Source organism: Canis lupus, chromosome 21 (genome assembly GCF_048164855.1).
Source record: "Canis lupus baileyi chromosome 21, mCanLup2.hap1, whole genome shotgun sequence".
Taxonomy (NCBI): Eukaryota; Metazoa; Chordata; class Mammalia; order Carnivora; family Canidae; genus Canis; species Canis lupus.
Window position 1 is genome coordinate 5,214,889 of NC_132858.1, and position 21,920 is coordinate 5,236,808.

Here is a 21,920-nt window from a genome sequence, read left to right on the forward strand (position 1 = left end):
TGCCGCTCACCTTGGCTTTCTCCTGGCCCATCATGTGTAACTCCTGCTCGCCCATCCAGGCCTCCGCCTCGGCGGCATCGCGGTAGAACTGCTGGGCCCGCAGGGCCTCCTCCAGCCGCTTGCCTCGAAGCTCCAGCTCACGGCTCAGGTGTTTCCACATCTCTTGGAGCTCAGCCAGCTCCGGGCCTGCCGCTGCCGCGCCCACAGCACGCTGCCGCTCTGTTAGGTCTGCGATCCGAGGCTCATGGCCCTGTATCTCCTTCTGCAGGGTCTGTCCCCAACAGCAGACGAGGACAGTCTGACAGGGGACCCTTCATCCTACCCTCCCCCCTTACACCCACTCAACATCCGGCCCCTCAGTTCGCACTTCTCTTTCTTCCCTATTCCTCCTCCCATGTCTTTCCGTGGCCTAAGGTTGTTAGGCCTTCGATCCACCTGATCTGCTACAATGGAAACCCACCCTCCAGCAGTGAGGGTAGGCCAACCACTGATGGGTAGGATCACACATAGCCTCAAGGGAAGCCAGAGAAACCCCAGGTTTTAAAAGAAAAAACAAACTTCTGAGTCTGGGAGGCTCTTGAGATCTTTTCTTTTGCCTTTAGCTTCAGCCTCACCTGGTTTTTCTTCATGAGAAGCTGGACACTGGGCAGGTCCTTGCCATGTTCCATGGAGCTAGCCATGGGTAGCCGCTCTGTCACCCACAACTGGATGAGAGAGGGGGCGGTCAGTGGAGATCCAGAGGGCAAAGCAAGAGTAGGAATAGACAATGGGGAGGCCTGGGGGGAGAGGTTTTCTAGGGCTCCTGGAACATGTGTGCTGGGAATAGTCATCTCTATTGATAGGGTGAAGGGACCTAGGGGGCATCCCCAAGAATCCCTTGAGGGTCTACTTTCAGTGCCAAAGGGAAGAGAAAACAGACCACTGCTGGCATCTCCCCAGCCTCCAGGAGGGAGACTGGAAAGCAAATGTCAGGGAGTAATTTGCCATGATCACAACTCTACCCCATCCAGACTGGTGACTCACAATCTCATCCTCCACATCCCGGTGGAACTGGTGCTGCTCGCGAGAGGCTTGTAGGCGCTGACAGCGCTCCTTCATGGGCTGGCACAGGGCTCGGAACTTCTCCTCCACAGCCCTGGAGGTCCTCTCCACCTCCCCCGCACCCTGGTCCTCCTGGGCCAGTGCTGTCGCCTGGGCCTGGATAGCCTCCACCTCCTTCTCTCGCACAGCCATTTCCCGTTCCAGCATCTGTGACCCAGGAGGAAGGAGATGTCATCAGCGCGCAGCTGCCTTTGAACTCAGAGGAGACTCCAGTCTTTATGAGCCAATCAAGATTTCTTATCCCTGGGGTTTGCCTTAGAGAGAGCATATCCTCATGGCCTACCTCAGTGGATCTCAAACTTTAATATATGTAAGAGTCCAGGGGGGTGTGATAACCAGGCCAGTTATCAGTTTACTGTCTCTCGGTCCCAAATTCAGATGTACCTGGGTTCAGGTACATCTTAGCCTGTTTGAGACATTGCAACTGAACACTGTCAAGGGTTCATTGCCAGCTGGTGCAATGCCAGGCCTTGTGAGTAGAGGACACTAGAAGGACACCACAATCCAGGAGAGTGGAAGGTGCTATTTATGGTTCCAGTGTGCCTTTCTTCCTGCTCCTGAGGTAAAACTGCCTATGGTGTGTAGGAAATCCAGTGGCTCTCACCCTCTGGCAAGTTTTGCTGACATCCCAGTGGCAACTTCCTACAGGTCAGTTTTGGCCTGCCAGCTTTAGACCTGCTTGGTCCCATGATACCCCAGCAAAGTTCTATAGCATCCAGCAGGCCTCGGCCCTCTTCAATGAGGTCCTGAAACTCAACCTTGGGGTTGGGTGGGGGGAGGGTATCTTGTTCCTCCTGGGGTACCCCTCCTCAGCCCTAGAGGTAGTAGCTGATCCCTACATTTGCTATTTCTGTGCTCTTTACAGCAGGGATCAGCAAAGCCTGCTTGTTTTTGTAAATATAGTTTTATTAGCAATAGCCACACCTATTACACATAATTTTACACATCGCCTATGGCTGCTTTTACCCTACAAGAACAGAGTTGAATAGTTGTAACAGAGATCGTATGGCCTACAAAGGCTGAAATGCTACTGTCTGGCCCTTTGTAGAAAAATGTTTTCTGGTCTCTGCTTTCAATTTCTCTTTAGCCTTTTGGTAGTTAAACACCTTTTACTGATTGATACTTTTTATTAAATTTTCCTTGTTCAAGTTAAAGTATGGGTTCTGTCTCCTGACTACTTTGACTGATACACACTCCTAGGGGTGCTGCTACGGTGGCCCATGGACGTGGCCTTGAGAAATACCGGTAAAGATGTTGTCTGGGAGACCTTAGAATGACCTCCCCAACCCCAAGAGCTACAGACCCCCTACTCCTTTCTGCTGCAGTTCAGCAGCCCCATCCCAGGCCCACCGGGCACCTGTTGCTTCTTGAGCAGGATGTTGACACTGGTGAGGTCCTTGCCATAGTCGTCAGAGTGTAGCTGGGCCTGCAGGCTCTCCAGCCAGCTCTCCAGGGCTGAGCAGCTCTGGGCAAACAGCTCGGCTCGGTTGGCATCGAAGAGGCTGCGGGCCTTGGCTTGAGTGGTGCTCTCCAGCCTGTCCCAGCGCTTGTGGAGGTCCTCTAGCTTCTCGGACACCAGGGCTTTCAGCTCAGGCTTCTCAAGGGTCAGTTCCCGCCCCTCCTGGGAGGTGGGATGAAGAAGGTGGCAGTGTCAGAATTAGGTACCACTGAATTTTACGGGTCAGTGGCAGACCAGGGGCTAAAAGGAACCTGAGGTGTAGGCATTAATTCCAAGTTCTTGTGTACTCTCCACAGCACACTTTTCTCAAAGGTTCCCCCCTACTCTAAACTGACTCCCCCATCCCTCCAATGCAGAGTCCACCCTACTTGTTCAAGCCCCAGCTCAAATCTCATTTCAACCACAAAGAAGCCACAGAGACCTTTCCTATTTGGGGCTCCCTCACACCTATGGCTTCTGGGGTGATGCCACACATGGTCTTGTGTATCCATCCTCTCTTGTTTGTCAGCAAGTCACCCCTCACCTGAGTTATGTACATACGCAAGTCCCACACGTTCTCCTCACTCCTGGCCTTTTGTTTGAGGACTTTTGTTGCCAGGGAGATGAGGGAAGCATGGTCTCTTGACCTGTATGCCAGGCAGACTGGGAGTGCCTGATACTTACTGCCCCAGGAAGCAGCCCTCAACCAGTGACAGGCTGGGAGCTGGAGGACAAATGCTCTGCATCCTCATGCCTTGGTTGAGATGTCACTGATGCATGTTCTACACAGTCTCCCATGGTGCCTCATTAGGACTGAGTGCCAGTTGCTCACTGGGGTGCCTGGCATGGCAGTGTAACCATTATTGAATGCCTTGCCTTTCCATCCCAGCTTCCCACTTCCGTACTGGTGTTTTCTTTTTTTTTTTTTTTTAAGATTTTATTTATTTATTCATGAGAGAGAGAGAGAGAGAGAGAGAAGGCACAGACACAGGCAGAGGGAGAAGCAGGCCCCATGCAGGGAGCCCGACGTGGGACTCAATCCCGGGTCTCCAGGATCAGGCCCTGGACCCAAGGTGGCGCTAAACCGCTGAGCCACCCGGGCTGCCCCATACTGGTGTTTTCTATGGCCATCGCTCATAGGTAGGTGACCTGCACTGAAAACCTTGCTTCAGGGTCTGCTTCTAGGAGAACACAAACCAAGGCGCTGCCTTGAGGCCATTTTGGGTATGGCTGCCAGGATGAAGAGGGTCAGAGTCTAACACTGCTTGGGTAACTTCAGGAACCTTTAGCACAATCCATGTGTCAATGTACAGTCCTTACATGTGATCAAGGCTTGTCCTGACCTGCCCGATCAGGCTTTTCCCACCATTCCTTCCTTTCCACATTCTGTGTTCCTGCCAGACTGACTTACCCCCTTGTTCCCATATAGGCACCTTGGGTTTCCTGTTTGCTCTGTTTGCCCTACCCAGAAACATCTTTCCTCTACTATCTCTGCTTGTCAAATCCTACTCATCCTCCATGGACTGCTCTGGAGGCTCCTACCTCTAGGATTCCTGTACCTCCTCCTCTCTCATTGCAAAAAAGTTTTGTTGGCACATAGCTTTACTGGCACATACAGAGGAGGGCCCAGGCTTTATCAAGCCCTCTCTTGCTGCATTTGTCAGATTCTGCTTTGGATATAATTTAGGTATTTGCAGATGTCTCATTCCCTGGCTGTCGTGTCTGTCATTCCTCAAGGGTGGAGCTCACAATGGAATTGCCTTCATTTCCCCTCTCAGTGACTCATCCAATGCTTTGCATATAGTAGCACCAAGTAAGTATTTGCTGAACAAATGGAAACACTGGATATACCCTGGTCTCCTCCTCTCCTCAACCGTCATGCCCTTGAGGGAAGGAAAGTGTCTTTTTATGTGCCTCGCAGTACCTACCAGAGTGCTGAGCACACAGATTGTCACCCGGGGAATACTTACTGAGTTGAAATAAAGTTTCACCTATGCTCAGCTCCAGAGGAAGTGGTGGGTTTGGTGACCAAGGACCAGGAACAATAAGACTCAAGAGCAAGGGTTGGCAAACTGTGCTCTGCGGGGCAAATACAGCCCCCACTTGTTTTTATAAATAAAGTTTTATTGGAATGCAGCTACACTCAATCATTATGTATTCTCTATGGCTGCTTTTGCACTACAATGGCAGAATTGAACAGTCATAGCAGAAACTGTATGGCCCGTAAAGCTGAAAATATTTACCATCTGGCCCTTTGCAGAAGTTTGCTGATGCCTGCTGAAAAGTGTCCTTCTGCTCTGGACACAGGGATAATGATGGTGTTGGCCCAAAGCAGCAGTCTGGCACCCTATTAATTTGTACTTGCTCAAGGTTCTGTAGTTACTGTCTCATAGTCCTAAGACTTTTGTTCCCAGACCATAAGTTTCCATCTTGGAGGTTTGGCACTAAAGACCCCATGACCTCTAGCCCCAAAAGAACCAGAGCCTGAAGCCAGGGTCCTCCCCTGCACTGTGGCCAGGATCCTGTCCAGGGGAGCCCCTAGGGCTCTCTTGCTGCTAATTTCACATCACTCACCTTATCTACCTTATCCAACCAGTCTTTGTTGGCGGCCAGCTCAGCCATGAACGCCTGGTGCTTCTGCCACTTCGTGTGCAGGTTGCGGGCTTCATCGTAGGACACATCCTGGGCTGTCAGCATCTTCTCATCAATCCAGAGCTTCAGCTGAGTCAAGCATAGAGCAAGGATGAGAAGGGCAGAGAGCACTGCATATGCAGTGAAGCATAAGGGGGTGAAGGGAGCGAGGGGAATGGTGGATGTGGGGAGAAGCCATGCAAGGGTCCACTTAAGTAATACTACAACAGACTTATTCTATGCTCAGAAAGCTGGGGCATGTTAGTAAGGGGATGGCTAGGGAATGTCGGAGGGGACATGGAGGAACCAAGAGCCTCACCTCGTGACAGTCTTGTAGGAAATGTTGCTGCTCGCGGTTGTCCCGAAGACGGCCCAAAAGCTGCTGCACTGCTTCTTGATTCTTCTTGTGTCTGTAATGACAGTCCCTTGTGAGACCCGCGAACCTGCTGTCAAAGGGTTATTACCCTCTAACTAATCGAGAAAGCCACACAGGAATTCTGGTATCCAGCAATCAACTATGCCAGTGGACTTCATCTCCCCTGGCGTGGGGAGGCTCAGCTCCCCAGCTCATGGCTTAGTCCCATTCTGACCACTAAGTTTTTCCACCTCTACTTTTTGTCAGTCCCCATCGCCATCCATCTGCCCATGCTGCACTATCCAGCTGCTTCATCAGTAAAACAGGCCACACTGTTCTCATTCACTTCCCTGTCGGAGCTCTCCTCTACCCGCTGTGTTTATCATACCTCCTCTCAATGGAGTCGGCCTTCTCCTGGATCTTCTCGGCATGGATGTTGCCCTCAGACACCAGCTGGCGTCCAGCCTCCAGCAGGCCGCGGATCCGCTCTCCATTGGCATCCATGGTGCTCATGAAATCTTCCAGTTTTTTTATGGCGGCATCAGCAGCTTGGAGTGTCCCCGGCATCTCCGTGTGGGACAAAACATATTCCTGTGTGGGAGGAGAGCACTTGTCTACCTTTCAGAAGGGATCTACCATATTGGACATGAAGGCCAGCTGAGGATGGGAGAGTGGACGGTCTGGCTCTGAAGACAACATGTGGGGGGTGGGAATAGGGTGGGGGGGGTGCTTGATTATCTATAGGCTCACGAAGTAACAAGAGAGCTGGGCAAGAGGACCTTAACAGCCCAAACCCTGTTCCCTCTTCTTCCTGGCCACTGATTTGATTTAACAGTTATATGACAGGTCAGGTTTTCTATTTCTTCTCAAGTCAGTTATATTTACACCTCTTTAAAAAACATTCTGTTAAAAAAAAAAAAAGGGCGAGGGGGATCCCTGGGTGGCTCAGTGGTTTAGTGCCTGCCTTCAGCCCAGGGCGTGATCCCGGAGTCCCAGAGTCCTGGGATTGAGTCCTACATCGGGCTCCCTGCATGGAGCCTGCTTCTCCCTCTGCCTGTGTCTCTGCCTCTCTCTCTCTCTCTCTCTCTGTCTCTTGTGAATAAATAAAATCTTTAAAAAATAAAAATAAAAAAACATTCTGTTAAATCCATTTCTTTTTTTAAGTAAGCTCTACACTCAACATGGACCTTAAATTCATGACCCTGAGATCAAGAGTCACATGTTCTACTGACTGAGCCAGGCACCTTTATCTTTTTTTTTTTTTTACTCCCTTATTTTTCTAATATGTTCTCCCAGTCCACCAGTCCATCTTGGTTCCTCAATTGCCCGCTGCCATTTCCTCCCCATCCACTTCTGTCCTCCACACTTCCCTGTCCCTGGTTCCCTCTTCTTCCTGGGTGGGACTGCGTGTCCCTGGGCTCTCACCTGGCTGCTGAGCACGCCCTCGGCCTGGCGAGCATCCCGCAGGAAGCCTTGGAAGCCGTGGGCCTGGGCCAGCCGGCCTTGCCGGCTCTCCCACATGCGGCCCAGCTCCTCCCAGCCGGTTCCCAGGGCTTCGAGTCGCTGCCTTAGGAAGAGGCACTGCGGATCAGCCTGGTCCCGGGTCACCTCCTCACCCAGGGCCCGCAGCCGGCTGTACTCGCCCCGGGCCCGCTCCACCTCTCCCCGCAGGGCTGCATGTTGGGCCAGGAGGGCCTCTGCCTCAGGCAGGGTGGCTGGCCCTTCTTCAGAGGCCACAGAGGTCTGCGTGCGACCGAGCCATGCCTGGAAGTCATCTAAGCTGCGCAGGAAGTCCTGCAGCCGCCGCGCCTCACCCAGTGACTCTTCTCGGCGTCGCATGGTGGCCCGTAGGTCTTCCCAGCCAGCTTGTACCTCTCCAAGCCGGGCATTGATGGCAGAGGCTTGGGCAGGGTGGCCAGTGGCCAGGGCATTTGCCTCTCGAGTCAGCTCGCCCACCCGGGCGGCGATGGCCTCCAGGTCCCTCTCGGTGCCGGCCAGCTTCCGCTGCAGTGCCAGCACCCCAGCTAGGTCGTTGCCCAGGCCCTGGGTGGACTCGATGACCTTGGTCTTCTCTCTCATCCAGGCCTGGGTCTCTGTGCACTCTAAGTGGTAGTTCTGGATGCTCAGGGCTGACATCAGGGCTGCCTTCTTGCCGTCTGCCAGGGTCCGAAACTGCTGCCACCTGAGAGTGGAGGGAGGGTCTGGTGTCCGGAGCTGCTCAGTTTCCCTGCGCTGTCCAGGTATGTATGGAGGCTTCTTCCCTGCCTCCCCCTTCTCTGGTATACCAGAGAAGAACACCTGCTTCTGCTGTTAAAGAGGCTGCTCCCTGCTCATTCTCCCTTGACTCCTTGATTACTCCCTGTCTAGGTACAAGCCTTTTTGGACTACCCCCTTTTGTTTCTTTCCTCATTTCCCACCTTTGCCCCCACAACGTATTCCAGACAGCCTGCTTTCCCTGTTTTTAGTCTCCATACCATGCCCTGGAGAACTTCCTTCTGGCTGCCATCCCTGCATCCTTTCTAGGTTACCCTCCCCAGCCCCACCTGTGGTTGAGCTGCTTCTGGGTATTGACAATGCTGTCCTTGCCCGGGGGGCTGGCTTTCAGCAACTGCTCTGCAATGTCATTTACAGCAGTAATCCGTGCTGCGAGGGCGTTCATCTCAGGCTCCAGGGTCTCGAACCTGAGCAGGTAGAAGAGGCAGCCATGAATCACAGGAGCCGTGAATGCACCAGCCCTCCTCCCCTAGAGGCCTAGGGAAACCTCTCTGTCAACGTGAGGCTGATTGGTAGGAGCCTCTGCACATCTTAAACTACAAGGTCTATGGGATCTATGGGTCAAGTGGGGAGCCCCAACTCCCCCCAGACAAGTAGAAAAACAACCATCTCTTGAGTTAACTCAAGAAGATGGTGGAAGTTTAATATTAGGAACAGTTCCACAAGCCAGACTCATTCCTGGCCCAGCGCCCTATTCTTTATCAGAACCTCCCTATTCCTCCTGGGATTGACCTCTTAGCTGCCTACCTGGGACCCATCCTACTACCATGTGCTAAAAATGAACTGGTGACCAAAAATATTTGAGCAATGAGCATGTGAAGTATAACTTCTGTGATATTCTCACAGTTGGCATATGCTTTCTGTAAGGGCCAGATAGCAAATATTTTAGGCTGTGTGGGCCATAAGGTCCCTGTCATGAGTATTTAGCTCTGCTGTTGTGGTGCAGAAGCAGCCAGGGATGATATGTAAATGAATGAGCCTGGCTCTGTCCCAATAAGGATTAAAAAAAAAAAAAAAAAAAAAAGGCAGCAGACTGGATTTGGCCCCAGAACTATAGTTTGTTGATGCCTGTCACAGGATATCTTGAAAACTTAAAAAAAAAAAAAAAAAAAAAAACTTTATATTTTTAAAACCACCAGGAAATTTGACTGTAGAACAAGTAATAGATGATATCAAGGAATCACTAATTTTGTTCTATGCGATAATTAATGGTATTGTGGTTCTATAAGAAAAATGTCCTTTCTAAGTGATTTTAATATGCTTCATTCTGTAAATAAAGCCACTTTATGAGGTTAATCAGCGTATCTGTCTAAAGGTTTATAACATCAAAGCCTCAGCTATTTTAAGTCCACACACGCAATTAAAAAATGATTTACTATATTTGAGAATACTTCATATTTCTTAGAGGATGCATCCTAGAGAATATAGAAGTTAGATGGTAATACGCCGGATTTGCTAATTTTTAAAATGAAAAATGATCAAATTATAGCAAAATACTGACAATTACTGAATCCGGATGCTGAGTATATAGGAATTTGTTTTATCTTTTCTCCTTTTGAGTATGCTTAACATTTTTCATTAAAGCAAAAAAAAAAAAAACAACAGTCAACTGTTAAGACTCAAAGGGTTGTAGCAAGAGCAGGCAGTTGTTGGCAGGGCCCACCACGCATACGAAACTCCCCCATTCCTCCCCACCCCCAGGGAGTCTGCAGGGCGCCTACCTTTGCTGCACCACCTCCAGGTCTTCCAGGCGCTCAGGCAGGGCCAGCCCATTAAGCCACTGCTCCTTCTCCTCCACCCACAGCCCACAGGCCCCTGCCTCGCTGAGCATGGTGTAGAGGGCCAGGGCTGCTTCCAGGGCCCGTGCTCGTTCGCCTGCCCGGGCCTGCAGCTCCTTATAGTGCCGCTCCAGGCTAGGCACCCGGCCCTGCACCTCTGGTGTGCGGCTCAGTGCAGCAGGCAGGGCCACAGCCTGATCCCGCAGGGCATCCAGGGCTGGCCGGTGGCTTCGGATCTCCTCCTCCAGGGCCCGATGCTGTCGGGCCAGGGCCTGTGTGGAGAACTCATCATGCCCCAGCTCGGGGCTGGACACGAGGCGCAGTGCGTCCACCAGCCAGGCCTCCATGTCGTTGGCATCTGCCTGGAACTGGTAGAGACTGGCGGCCTGGGCAAGCCGCTGGGCGCGCTCCTCTGCCAGAGCCTCCAGCCGCTCCCACTGGGCCTGCAGCTCAGCCATGCGGGTGGCAGCCTGGCGGGCTCCCGGATGGCCCTCTGCGACTAACTGCTGGCCCTGTTCCAGCGTAAGCTTCAAGGGCCCCTGGCGGCCGCTCATCTCACCCCGCAGGGCTGTGTGTTTGTTGAGCAGGCGGAGGACGCCAGTCAGGTCCCGGCCAGTTTCTGCTGAAGCCAGCAGATGCTGCTGCTCCCGAACCCAGGCCTCGGCCTCACCCACCTCCCAGAGGAACCGCCAGAGGCGCCGGGACTCCTCCAAACGGGCCCGTCGGGCTGCTGCTAACTCACACAGTGCCTCATAGCTCTGCTCCAGGGAAGCCACCCGCTCTGTCACCAGCTGCGGGTCACATGGTTTGTACTCTGAAAAGTTCAGGGTGGAGGGTTGAAGCACTGTAACCCAGCCATCCTGCCGCCCCTTACCTACTCCTGGCAATGAATCTCCACCGGCTCCTTAGGCCTCCCTCCCTAATGCTGTCACCTACCATCCACCCATCATCCTTCCTGTCCTCAGTTTGCCCAGTCTGGCTGCTTCAGTTCTCAATGTTCTCCTTCCTAGCACCACCACCCACCCACCCTGCCCCGCTCCCCAGCTCCTTCCCCCAGTGTTCACCTTTCCCTGGGTCACAGAAGCGCAGCGCAGAGGCACTGACAGCCCGCACCCTCTCAGCCTGCACAGCGATGTCTGCTTCTACCAGCTCGTGCAGCTGAAGCAGGTCCTCCACTCCAGCCAGATGCTTGCCCAGGTCCTGAGACTGCAGCCGGCCCTGCCAAGACAGCCGACATGCCTGTGTCCCTTGGAGGCCCCCCAGGTTCCCTCCTCACCGAGTTTCTTTCAGCCCCATCACACACCTGGGCTAACTTGGCTCCCTTTCCCTGGATCTGCTGCACCTTCCAATCTCCAGGTGCTGCACCTCCCAACCTCCAGATGAGCACACCTGCTCCTGTCTGGCAGCCTGAACTCACACGTGCAGTGACACCCCAGTTCTGTCCTGGCACCCCGGCCACTTTGTACTTAGCCTCTCCCCTCCTGTGGAACCACCGATTCTCTTACTAAATCTTGCTCCTGAAATCTCCATTCTGACTTATCTTCTCGGCCTCAGAATTACCACGGTTCAGTCTCCAGCACATCCAGTGTCTCTCCTGACCCACCCCTACACCCATTCCGGGCCGAGATCACTGCACAGACTCTAACTGGCCCCTCAACCTCTACTCTGGCTCTCCATGATTCTCCTTCACATCGTGGTCACATGTCTCTCCTTTCCAAACCTTCTGATCACTCTCAGTGCTCCATGTGACTCTGAACAAGGACCCAAACCCCTGAGCAGGCCCAGAAGGCCCTGGGTGAGCTGGCTGCTCCCACCTTTACCTCATCCACTGCCTTTCCTGTTTGTGCAGTACTACTGGCCCTCCTGCCTATGCTGAACACAGCATGCCTATGCAGGCCCAGAGCTGTTCCTTCTTCCCGAGACATTCCCTGCTCAAATCTCCCCGTGCTGGCTCCCTGTGTTAGTCTGCATTTTCTCAGAGGCCTTCCTGGATCACTTCACCATGGGGCCCTGTTCAGTTTCTTGTAGGCTTTAAGTCTACCTGCTATTTTGTTTTTTTTTTTTTTTTTTTTTCAGTACTATTTTGTTTTTTTGATAAGCCCATGGGTTTCCTCATCAGCCCCCTCCTGCTAGAATTTGAGCCCTGCAAGCACAGGGCCCTGTTTGCTCTGTGTATCTGAACTGGGATCAGGGCCCTGCACTGAGACTACTGCCACCAAGATGCGCCAAGGGAATGAAAATCCCCCCAGTTGCACTCCCACAGTCCTGTTCGTCTTCACCCCCTCATCCCGCGTTACCTTCATCTCTTCCATCCAGTCCATGAGGTAGAGCAGGTCCTGAAACACCTTCTGCAGCTCCAGGTTGAGGAGGAGCCGCTCCCGCCGGGCTGCCACCATCTGCCGCAGGAAGTCCCAGAGCCGCGCCACGTTGTGCTGGCGTGCCGCAATGCGCTTGATGTCATGGTAGCGCTCGGCGGCCAGCTCTGCGGCCACTGCATCCACGGCTTGCACCCGGCCGCTGTAGGCCACGATGTCCGTCTCGATGGCCTCGTGCTTCCGCACTGCTGCCTCGACGGCTGCCAGTTCCAGCCCAAAGTTGTCCTGGAGCAGAGAGCCGGCCAGGGAAGTGGAGGAGCCCAGGCACCTTCTCTGCCCATTTGCCCCTTCTCTCCAGAGAGCTTCCGCTGCATGATGCCAACTCCACAAGGTGGCTCTGTTTCCTCCCTACCCTGTCCCATCCTGTCTCACTAACCCTTTCTCCTGTTCAAGCCTCTGGCCCCTGGTTCCAGGGACTCTTGGTCTTCTGATCTGTATGATGGAATTCTCATCTCATTAGCTTTCTGTCTTGCCAGGCACCTAATCTACCGCTCTCTCCTATTTCTCCTGCCTGTCCTGCACAGGCCAAGAGCCCCCCATGTTCTACCTGGGACACAAGGCGCTGGTTCTCGCTCAGCCAGGTCTCCCGCATGGCGGCTTTGCGGTCGAAGCGGGCGGCCAGCTGCTCCAGCTTCTCCTGGCGGATCAGCTCGGTGCGCAGGGCCAGCTCGCGCTCATGCTCAGCTTTCTCCAGCCGCTCCCAAGCCTATGAGGTGAGGACAGGATTGGTACTAAAGAATTGGGCTCAGGAAGTGAGGGTGGGGAGGGGTCACGGGGACTGGGGCATGCGATTAGTCCCAGGGAAGTCTAGTGGATCTGTGGAATGTGGTCAGTTAAGACGCTAGTGCATGGAAGTATGAGACATGGACAGCATGAGGGCCACGGAGCCATGTGAAAGCACACCTGCTTCTAGGTGAGGACTGGAGGGGGATAGGGAATGATGGAAACCACTGGATTTGTTTGTTGGGGGGGGTGAACCCTATTACTTATATTAATCTTCAAACATTGTCTGTGGAAAAATATAAAATATAAGCAGAGAGTGAATTGGGGGCGTGTTGTACAAGATAAAGAACTGGGCTATAACTTTATCATGTGCACTTGCATGGGGAGACAGAAGGAGGAGGAAGGGGGAGGGCAGCGGGCAGCCAGGACAAGTGCTCCAGGTGGGGTGGCAGGGGCTGGGGCCGAGGACAGGACATTGGTAGGGCGGGAAGGGAGGCTGTGCACCTTGTTGATGTCAGAGATGAGCCGGCCCTCGCGAGGTGTGTAGACCTTCTGATTGTTGGCTCGCAGTTTGCTCTGGATGGTGAAGAGCAGAACTTCCAAGTTCCCCTTCTCAGTGAACCTGAGTCAGGAGGTCGGGTTTGGGTCAGAGTCAAAGGTCATAGAGGTCATAGAGGCACAGGGGCTCTACGTTTCAAAACAAAGCTTCCTGTGTTGCTTTTCTTCTCATCAAAGCAATATACATGGTCTCAGTGCAAAAGCCAGAAAATACTGGCAGGCGTGAAGAATATACTTTTAAAACAAATGAAAACCAGACAGAAACAACCAGTTAGACTTTGGCATGCATGTTGTTGTTGTTGTTCTTCTCCTTCTTCTTCCTTTTAAATTTTTTTTAAATTTTTACACAGATGGGATTATTTCAGAACCACAGCTGACATTTGCCAAGGACTCACCCACCACGAGCCAGGCCCTGCTCTCATTTGGTTCTCTGTTATCTGCATTCTCTTATTACCTCATTTTCCAGATAAGAAAACGGAGGCTTGGAGAGGCTAAATAAGATGCCCAATGCTTACAACTGCTTGATGGCAGAGCCAGGATTTGAACTCAGGTACTCTGAATCTGAACATTTAGTCATTTGTTCCCTGCTGTCTACAAATAAGCAATTTTTAAGACTGCTTTTTCATTTCTGTTTCATGAACATATTTTTTATGTCAATAAGTATATTTCTTCAACATTATTTTCAGCGGCTCTCCTGTGACTTATTTTTCTTTTACCAAGGTCAGGTTAGTGAACATCCTGGAAGCTATGTTTTTGTTCACTGCCCAAAAGAGGGCTTTCTGGATCAAAGGGCACACCTCAAATCATTCTTGGAATATGTAGGAACAGATGTTTTCTGGATTAGTATTAGTTTTGGAGCTGAAACATATTAACTCCAAAAGAGCTCAATAATAAGCAAACAGAAGTTTTAGCATGTACTATATAGAACTGCCTACTGGCAATTCCAGACTTGAAAAAAGTCCACTTCTAAAACAGGTGAACAGTGAGAACCTTGGCAGTGTGCACATCACCAGCCATGCTCCCGAGTCACTGACTGTGACCTGCCTGTCAGATCCAATCCCCCTGTCCTTAAGCTGGGATTGGGTTCTGGGACGCCCGGCCAGTAATCTTGTCTGAGTGAATTGCACTGACTCTACATACCATAGTAAGCATTTCCACACGATTAATTTTTTTTTTTTTTTTATGATAGTCACACACACAGAGAGAGAGAGAGGCAGAGACATAGGCAGAGGGAGAAGCAGGCTCCATGCACCGGGAGCCTGACGTGGGATTCGATCCCGGGTCTCTAGGATCGCGCCCTGGGCCAAAGGCAGGCGCTAAACCGCTGCGCCACCCAGGGATCCCCATGAATTTTTTTTTTTTTAATGGATCATCATTTAAAAAGTTTATCTTGGGATTGCTTCTGGCACTTTGAGCTGGGGGAAATGAGCGTTCACTGCATTTACATACTGCCAAATTTCCCTCTCCAAAGGCCACCCTAATTTGGGCTGCTTCTCCCACGAGCATGGCTCAGGGCAGGCATGCCGCAGCAGGAAGTGGTCCAAGGGCACCTACTTGGGTGGCTTCTCTACCGTGCGATAGGAATTGAAGGACTGCAGCTGGTTCTGGACCCCGCTCAGAGAGTTGGCCAGCTGCCGGTCATTGAGGGTCACAATTGTTTGCTCAATCCACTGCAACAGCTCTGAGGCCAGGGACTCATACTTTTCCACTAGGCGCTCTGCCTCCATGGCATGGTCCAGCACCTGCAAGACAGAAACAAGGGGGTCCTGCCATGGGGTCCCTGGCCCACCCTACAGCTCTACCCTGTCTCTGCTTTTGGGGGAGGAAGACCCCACCAGGCCAGATCTTTGCTTCAACCACCCCACAGTAGGGAGTACCTTGCCAATCCTTTTGCCTTCCACAGCCAGGGCCTTCATCTTGGAGAAGTAGTGATAATAAGTAGCCACATAAGTAATGATTGATTTCTCATCTGGTTGGTCCACATTCACATCTGAGAAAAAGGGCCACTCGGGTCAGGCATTTATTTTTGGAGATTTGAAACCTGCCTCCCAGGAATACACCTGCAACTTGAATCACTCACCCCGAATCCCAGGGCCTCCCACCTCTGCCCTCCAAGACTGACATCTTTCAACTCTTAGTGCAAAATGACAAATAAATCATTTGGACTAAAAGGACATGAAAAAGCTATGTTTTTTTATTCCCTTAGAAACAAGCTGAAGACAAAATGCAGAAGCCCAAGGAGGCTTTTTACCAGTGTTTCCAATGGAGACCAAAATTTGCTGTTTAGGGGAAGAAAGGCAAAAAAAAAGAAACAGTATTCCCATTTGGGGATAGATCTTGTACTTATGGGCTGGGTAGATGTCTAAGAAATCAGTGGATTAAGGGTCAGCAAGATGGAAGATACAAACTAAGCTTCCTAACACCAGGATGTTCAGAGGGACAGGTCCAGTGAGCCCTAGCAGTTCTCAGGGCTGTGTCAGGGCAACGGTCATGGCTGTTGCTGACCTCAATCCCAAAGTTCAGGTATGAGTCCAAGGAGGTGAGGGTCCTTCAGGCAAGTCAGCTTCTACCACAAAGACCAAGGCTGGAGCTCTATATGCCTTGGGTTCTCTTAATTAGGCAGATTCCATCCTACCTACAGGGGAGACTATGGGACTAGAAGCCCTTGTGACCACCTCACAAAGCCCACAGGCAAGGAGGACCCATTGAAATCACTTCATGAAGCTACAGGATACTTCCCTTTACTTAAATGTTCTTCATCAGAGCTGTGCTTCTCAAATGCTTTCCCAGGAACCTATGTCTACCCTGCTTCCACCACTAGTTAACTAATATTTGTTACTCTGGACTGAGATGGTGCTACGGTAGGATGGAAAACAGGTAACTGAGACCCAAGTCTGCCCAGTGAGCTTAGGAAGAAGTGTTTCCCGTGGGGAAGCCCCGTGGCCCTTCTCCGCCTCCCTTTTGTGGTAGCTCCAAGTCTTGTCTGTCAGAGATGTGGCTAACACAGGTCTGGAGTTTGGATCTCTGCTCCACCAGCTGTATGACCTTGGGACAGTCACTTAACCCCGTGATAGGTCCCCATCTCTTCTTCCATAAACTGAAGACAACGATGGCACCGATTTCAAGGGGGTGTTGTGAGGATTCGGAGCATGTCGAGTGCAGCTCCAGGTACAAAATAAGAGCCCAGCGGCCACTGCCAGTCTCACCAGCATTCAGATCAGAACCCCAGAAGCCAGTCAGCAGGGCTCTGCTGACCATAAGGCCAGAGCTGGGTGAGAGCTCAGGATCATGCAGCTTATTTAGGACCCTAGAATTTTAGAATAAGAAGGGCTCTTAGAGGGATGCCTGGGTGGCTCAGCGGTTGAGCGTCTGCCTTTGGCCGAGGGCATGATCCTGGGGTCCTGGGATCGAGTCCCACATCGGGCTCCCTGTGAGGAGCCTGCTTCTCTCTCTGCCTTTCTCTCTGTGTCTCTCATGAATAAGTAAATAAAATCTTTAAAAAAAAAAAAAAAAAAGAAGGGCTCTTAGAGACCACATAGACCAATCTTCTCATTTTAGAGATAAGGAAAATGAGCCACAGAGAGGCTAAGTAACTGGGTTTAAGTCACAGAGCTGCTCCATGATGGGGCTGGCATAGAACCACATTTCAGGGCTCTCTCTGCCACAGGACTGCCCCCTTCCTAATTTTTTTGGGGGGCGATATAATTTTTGTACCATAAAATTCACCCTGTAAAGCATACTATTCATCAGTTTTAAGTATATTAACAAGGCTGTATAGCACTTATCATGATCTATTCCAGAACATTGTCATCAGCCCCAAAGGAAACCCCTTACCCATTAGCAGTCCAGTCACCTCTCCACCCTCCACCCTCAGCCCCTGGCACCCACTCATCTGCCTTCTGTCTCTATCCCACAGCAGCTTCTTTACATCACTTTGCCCCACCTTCAGGATCCAGCAGCTTCGTGAGCCCCAGCTCCTTCTCAGCCAGATTGAAAGCGTTTTGCAGATTGTAGTGTGCGTTGCACTTCTTCAGCGATTCAAAATCCAGCAGATCTGGCCTGTACAGAGGGAATATAGAAAGTATCAACAGCACATAAGCTCCTAAAGAAGAAAAGTAAAGTCACCCCTGTGTTTATCCCTGTCACCAGCTCCATTTTGTCTAGAACCAGGCAATCCAAACCCACACCCACTGCTCCCCAACCCTCTGGCTCCCATCACTGTCCTTTATGTAGTGTGGTGCCCCCACATCCCAGCTCTTGTCTGGATGTTCACTCCTCATAACTGCTGTGTAGTCCATCTCATGGCTCGTCTATGCATCTATGCACCCCTAGGCCATGAACCCATCCAGCAGGAGCTCAGGCAGGCTCGCTAACCCAGCTCACCGGTGCTTATGCACAATGGCATTAAAGGCCAGCCCATCTCTCCAGCTGGTGGTGAAGTTGTGCACGTTGACATTGGGATACCTATAAATAGAGACCAGGAAAAATAGTGAGTAGGGCCCAGCCCTGGTCTGCGACTCAAGGATGGATCCCCAGCTGGTGCTTCTGGGAGACCATCCCTCCTTTACCGCACAGCTTTGGTGCCTCCAACCCTCCAAGGCCACAGTCCCTGGGCAGCCTCACCCTGCGGTCTTCATCTGGCACCACAGCAGTAGGGCATCCTTGGCTGACTTCTTCTCCTTGTTGTCTTCTGTTTCCACACTGATGTCTTGGATCTAAGAAGGAAAGATGGAAAGTCCTCACTCCCTAAACAGGGGCTTCTGGAGTTACTGAACATACTCAGCAGTACACAGCAGGAACTTTAGGTTCCTATAATAGGGGTGCAGGGACAGAGCCTGGGGCCCTTTCATTCTGGAATAGTGACCACAAAACATCAGTTCAAAAGGACTTGAGGCAGCAGAATGGGTCAGAAGTCAGAAGAGTGGAAGAGTCTCAAAGCAAAGGATGATGGATGGCTCCTTGGAGCGGGGAACTGTGTGGAGGGGTGAGTGCTTCCTGAGAGCTGGGTTTCAAAGGGGGCGCTGATGGAGCTCTCTCAGGGCTGGGAGGAGCAGAAGAGGTTACACCCAGGGAGTCAGGGGACAACTGGGATGTGATGGTATCAGGACGTTGGGTTGCCTATGCTCAGAGCGTAAGAAGCAGTAGGGGGACTGTTTTAGGGAGGCAAGCGGAGTTTGAGGCAGAGGAGTGGAGCAATGAGCAGGAGGTGAAGGTCCAATGTGTAAAATCTCCAGTCCCCTGTGGACCAACATGCGGCCCTACTACATGTGGCCAGGTAACAGACCAGGCCACAGGGAACCTGCCACAGAAGTGTGACAATACGCACACTGATCTCTATCCCATTTAAGGAGGAGGGTCCCCTGATCTGGTGCCTGGATATCACAGCAACCACAAACTGCTATACCATGTATAGCATGTTTTTATCGATCATGACGTGTACAGCACTGAGGCATGAAGCGCTTGCACTGAGGTGTGAAGCACACTCTGCATGGCGCTGTGCCAGGTACCTGGAATCGAAGGATGATGGTCCAGACCAGCCCAAGGGTCAGACGGTGGTTTCCGTCCACGATGTCATGGGAGCCCATATTTTCCAAGTGTACTTTCTGCTCCTTCAGGAACTGCAGAGCCTTGTCCACATTCTCCAGGCAGTGGATCCGCATGCGGCCTTTTGTGGGCTTTGGCTGTTGAGGGATAGGAGACATGACAACATGGGGCCCTGTGGGCCCCCTCCTCCTTCCCTCTCAGCCTTCCCAGGGCCCTGCTTTGCACACCTTCCCCATCTCCCCCACCCCCATCCCCACCCCCAGGAGCACAGAAGCAGCCCTCAAGGCTGGGCCAAAGTTCACAGAGCCAAAGCGGAGGTTCCAGAGGTGGCTTGGGCAGATTAAGATTCCCAAGGGAATTAATTGCACCCTGAGTGGGTGGGAAAGGAAATGTTTTGAATGGGGCCACTGTTCCTGTCTCCGTGAAGCAATGCTCCTATTTAATCCACGCAGCAAAACCTCTCAGAATGAAACCATCCTCTGACCAGAGGGCAGCCAACTACTTTCCGCTCTGTGCTGTCACTCTTCTCTCTGAGGGTGCCTCCCAGCTTGTCCCCTCAACCACTGTTTCTCGGGCTCCCTCCTCCCTCTGTGACCACAGCTCACCAGTGTCTCTCCCGAGAGCACCTCGAGGAGCCTCAGGAGGTTACGTCCATCCCGGAGGTCGCTGTACAGGTCTCCCACCCGGCATGTCACCCGGGCCAGGTGCGAGTTCACCCACTTGGTGAAGGTTTTCTTCTGCACGGCTTCCCGCTCATCTGTGGCGGCAACATGGGGTCATTTCTGTCCTTCAAGTACAGTTCACCTGCTTCTAAACACCAGTGGATGGGGTTGGGGGCCTGGGGGGAAGACCCCAGAAGTGAGGTCTGGGAACGAGGATTGGAAGGAAGATGCCTGAGATGAAAATCTCTAACTTAAAAAGCAGGGAATAAAGAAATTGGAATGAGCTCATAAGGGTAAAGATATAAATGAGCAAATGGGCTTCAAGAAGAAAGGATGAGAGAAGTTAGAAGCAGTGAGACATGAGGGGAAGGCTTGGGATTTGGGATCGGGGATGCCCTGTAACAGTGGAGGAACACTGTTACTTAATCAGAGACTCATGTCTTCATCTATAAACCAGGCATACTACTTGACTTTCTACTTCAACGCGTGACTGTGTTGATTAAACAAGACTATGTACGTAAGATGCCTGGCACACATGATGAGTTACTCCTTGATGAGTTACAGTTATCCAGGCATGATCTAACCCGAAGGAAAGACCCAGAGCTGCTCAGGAGCAGCAGGAGGTGTGGCTGTTCTCTTCGCTGTTGGACAGGGCGTGGACTTAAATTACACCAGCAGCTCTTCCAAGTGGTCATTAGAAGGACACGACATTATAGAGGCTCTAAGCCTCCTTGAGTCAGCTTGCTCTCCTGGGATAATTTAAAGGAAAGATGGGCTCCTCTATTTGTGGGGTGGGTTCATTCAATTTGCTGCAATGGGATTCAGTCCTAGGACATCAACATTCCAATGCTAAGAAGGAAAACAATCTTGAAAGTTGGGAATAGGGAAATCACTGAGCCTAAGAAACACAGTGGGGAGTAAAACAGGCAGAGTTAGGCACAGATCTCAAGGACAGGGAGGAAATGCCTTGCTGCCCGGTCCGGTCCGTTGCATAGGAGAAGCTGCTGCTGAGTGCATGCTTTTTAGGTTCCACAGAAAAATTAAGATTTTAGACATTATAAATGACAAAGTGAGGGAAGAGGCTCAGGCCATCAGAAGCTGCTCTGGCCACTCAAATTTCTGTCTGTTTTCCCCAGAGAAGCCTAGTGTGATCCCCGAAACCCAAGTGGCTGGAGTCTGAAGAGTCACTTTTGTTTCCCTTCTGGGCAACAGCATCTCAGAAATCAAAAAGACTCGTCCCTGAATTTCACATTCCTATGCACCTCACCCATTAAACATAATGACACACCCACGTCTACTACTGTCTCTCTTACCTCCAACCCCTGAACCTGAGCGAAACTTGGGGTCCTGACAACTGCACTGGCAGGGCCCTGCTCTGTGGGCTTCCTTCCTTTCAGGGTCTATGCGCCCTGCCTGGGCTGGGGATTGCCCAGATCATCGTCCATCACTGGATCGTGATGCCAGGGGCACAGGGGTGAGGCCATTTTGGCCCCCAGGTAGAATAAGAGGAAGATGTAGAATCAGTGGCAGCTAGGAGGAAACTGGGCAAAGCCAAGGACCAGAGATAAAGCATAGCTTTACAGGGTGTCCACAACATCCACAGGCACCTCCCTCCAAAAGAAACCCCACAGTGGGTCCCAGGAATTCACTGAAATATTGCTGCCAGGATGAACATACACCTGCTCTACACCTGAACCTGTCTGCACCAACCCTCTCTGACATAGTCCCTGGTTTCTACACACACACACTGCTCCTTCCACACCTTTAGACACCTACTCAGAAACCCAGGGCAACAGGGACAAGCCCTGGGTTGCTTGGCTTAACAGCTGTCCCAGCAGGTGCTTCATCTCCAAATCCTCCGTGGTGACAGCCTCCCCGTGTGCTGACCTGGGCGCTGCCACCACGCTCACTGTCCTGCTTCCAGGGGGCCCGAGCCTTTCCCCACTCTGTCAGCACCCACGAGGCATTTTCTGGCCTCTGGTAATTAATTATTCCCCTTGCACACTGTCTCCCAACACTCCGCGGGGGCTCCTCCGTCGGGGCCCGGGGCGGCCGCTCACCTTGCAGCTGTTTGAAGCGGCCTTCCAGCACGCTGGCGTACTGAGCGGGGTTGATGAAGGCGGCTGGCGACAGCAGGGGGCCCCCCGGGCTCTGAGCCCCTGCCACCGCCTCATAGTAAAAGTCGCCCGCCCCGTTGAGGCCGGGCCCGTGCGCCCGGCTCAGCCCGTTACCATTCATGCCGCCCGCTGCCTCTCACGCGGCCGGGGCCCGGCGCCCATGCCCTGCCCGTGTCCGTCCCGGAGCCCCGGGGTCCCGAGCGTGGGCTGCCGCCGGGGAGTCGGCTCCAAGGCGGGGAACGTGTCGCGGAGCCGGGGAAACCGCGTGCCGGCCGGCCGAGCGCCCGAGCTCCGGGGCCCGTCGGCAGAGCACACCTGGCTGCGGCGAGAGGACGCGGAGGCGGCTCCCGACAAACAGGTCGGA

General features: G+C 52.3%; 1 protein-coding gene across 4 annotated transcripts in view; it reads right to left on the reverse strand.

Moving 5' to 3' along the window:
• Positions 1-21,920, reverse strand: part of SPTBN2 (spectrin beta, non-erythrocytic 2) — a 38,522-nt gene that overhangs the window by 7,009 nt on the left and 9,593 nt on the right. For 3 of the 4 annotated variants that reach the window (XM_072790059.1, XM_072790060.1, XM_072790057.1), the window contains exons 3-23: positions 19,383-19,534; positions 18,741-18,914; positions 17,857-17,948; positions 17,617-17,697; positions 17,177-17,292; positions 15,111-15,223; positions 14,788-14,975; positions 13,180-13,297; positions 12,500-12,658; positions 11,875-12,177; positions 10,642-10,795; positions 9,521-10,391; positions 8,069-8,206; positions 6,951-7,707; positions 5,914-6,116; positions 5,490-5,580; positions 5,114-5,260; positions 2,459-2,722; positions 1,024-1,248; positions 615-704; positions 11-271 (exon numbers count right to left, since the gene is read on the reverse strand). In XM_072790059.1, the coding sequence (XP_072646160.1) occupies positions 11-271; positions 615-704; positions 1,024-1,248; positions 2,459-2,722; positions 5,114-5,260; positions 5,490-5,580; positions 5,914-6,116; positions 6,951-7,707; positions 8,069-8,206; positions 9,521-10,391; positions 10,642-10,795; positions 11,875-12,177; positions 12,500-12,658; positions 13,180-13,297; positions 14,788-14,975; positions 15,111-15,223; positions 17,177-17,292; positions 17,617-17,697; positions 17,857-17,948; positions 18,741-18,914; positions 19,383-19,534 (4,697 nt within the window). Of the gene's footprint in view, positions 1-10; positions 272-614; positions 705-1,023; positions 1,249-2,458; positions 2,723-5,113; positions 5,261-5,489; positions 5,581-5,913; positions 6,117-6,950; positions 7,708-8,068; positions 8,207-9,520; positions 10,392-10,641; positions 10,796-11,874; positions 12,178-12,499; positions 12,659-13,179; positions 13,298-14,787; positions 14,976-15,110; positions 15,224-17,176; positions 17,293-17,616; positions 17,698-17,856; positions 17,949-18,740; positions 18,915-19,382; positions 19,535-21,499; positions 21,884-21,920 lie in introns of those variants that run through there. The other variant, XM_072790058.1, reaches the window with a different exon arrangement.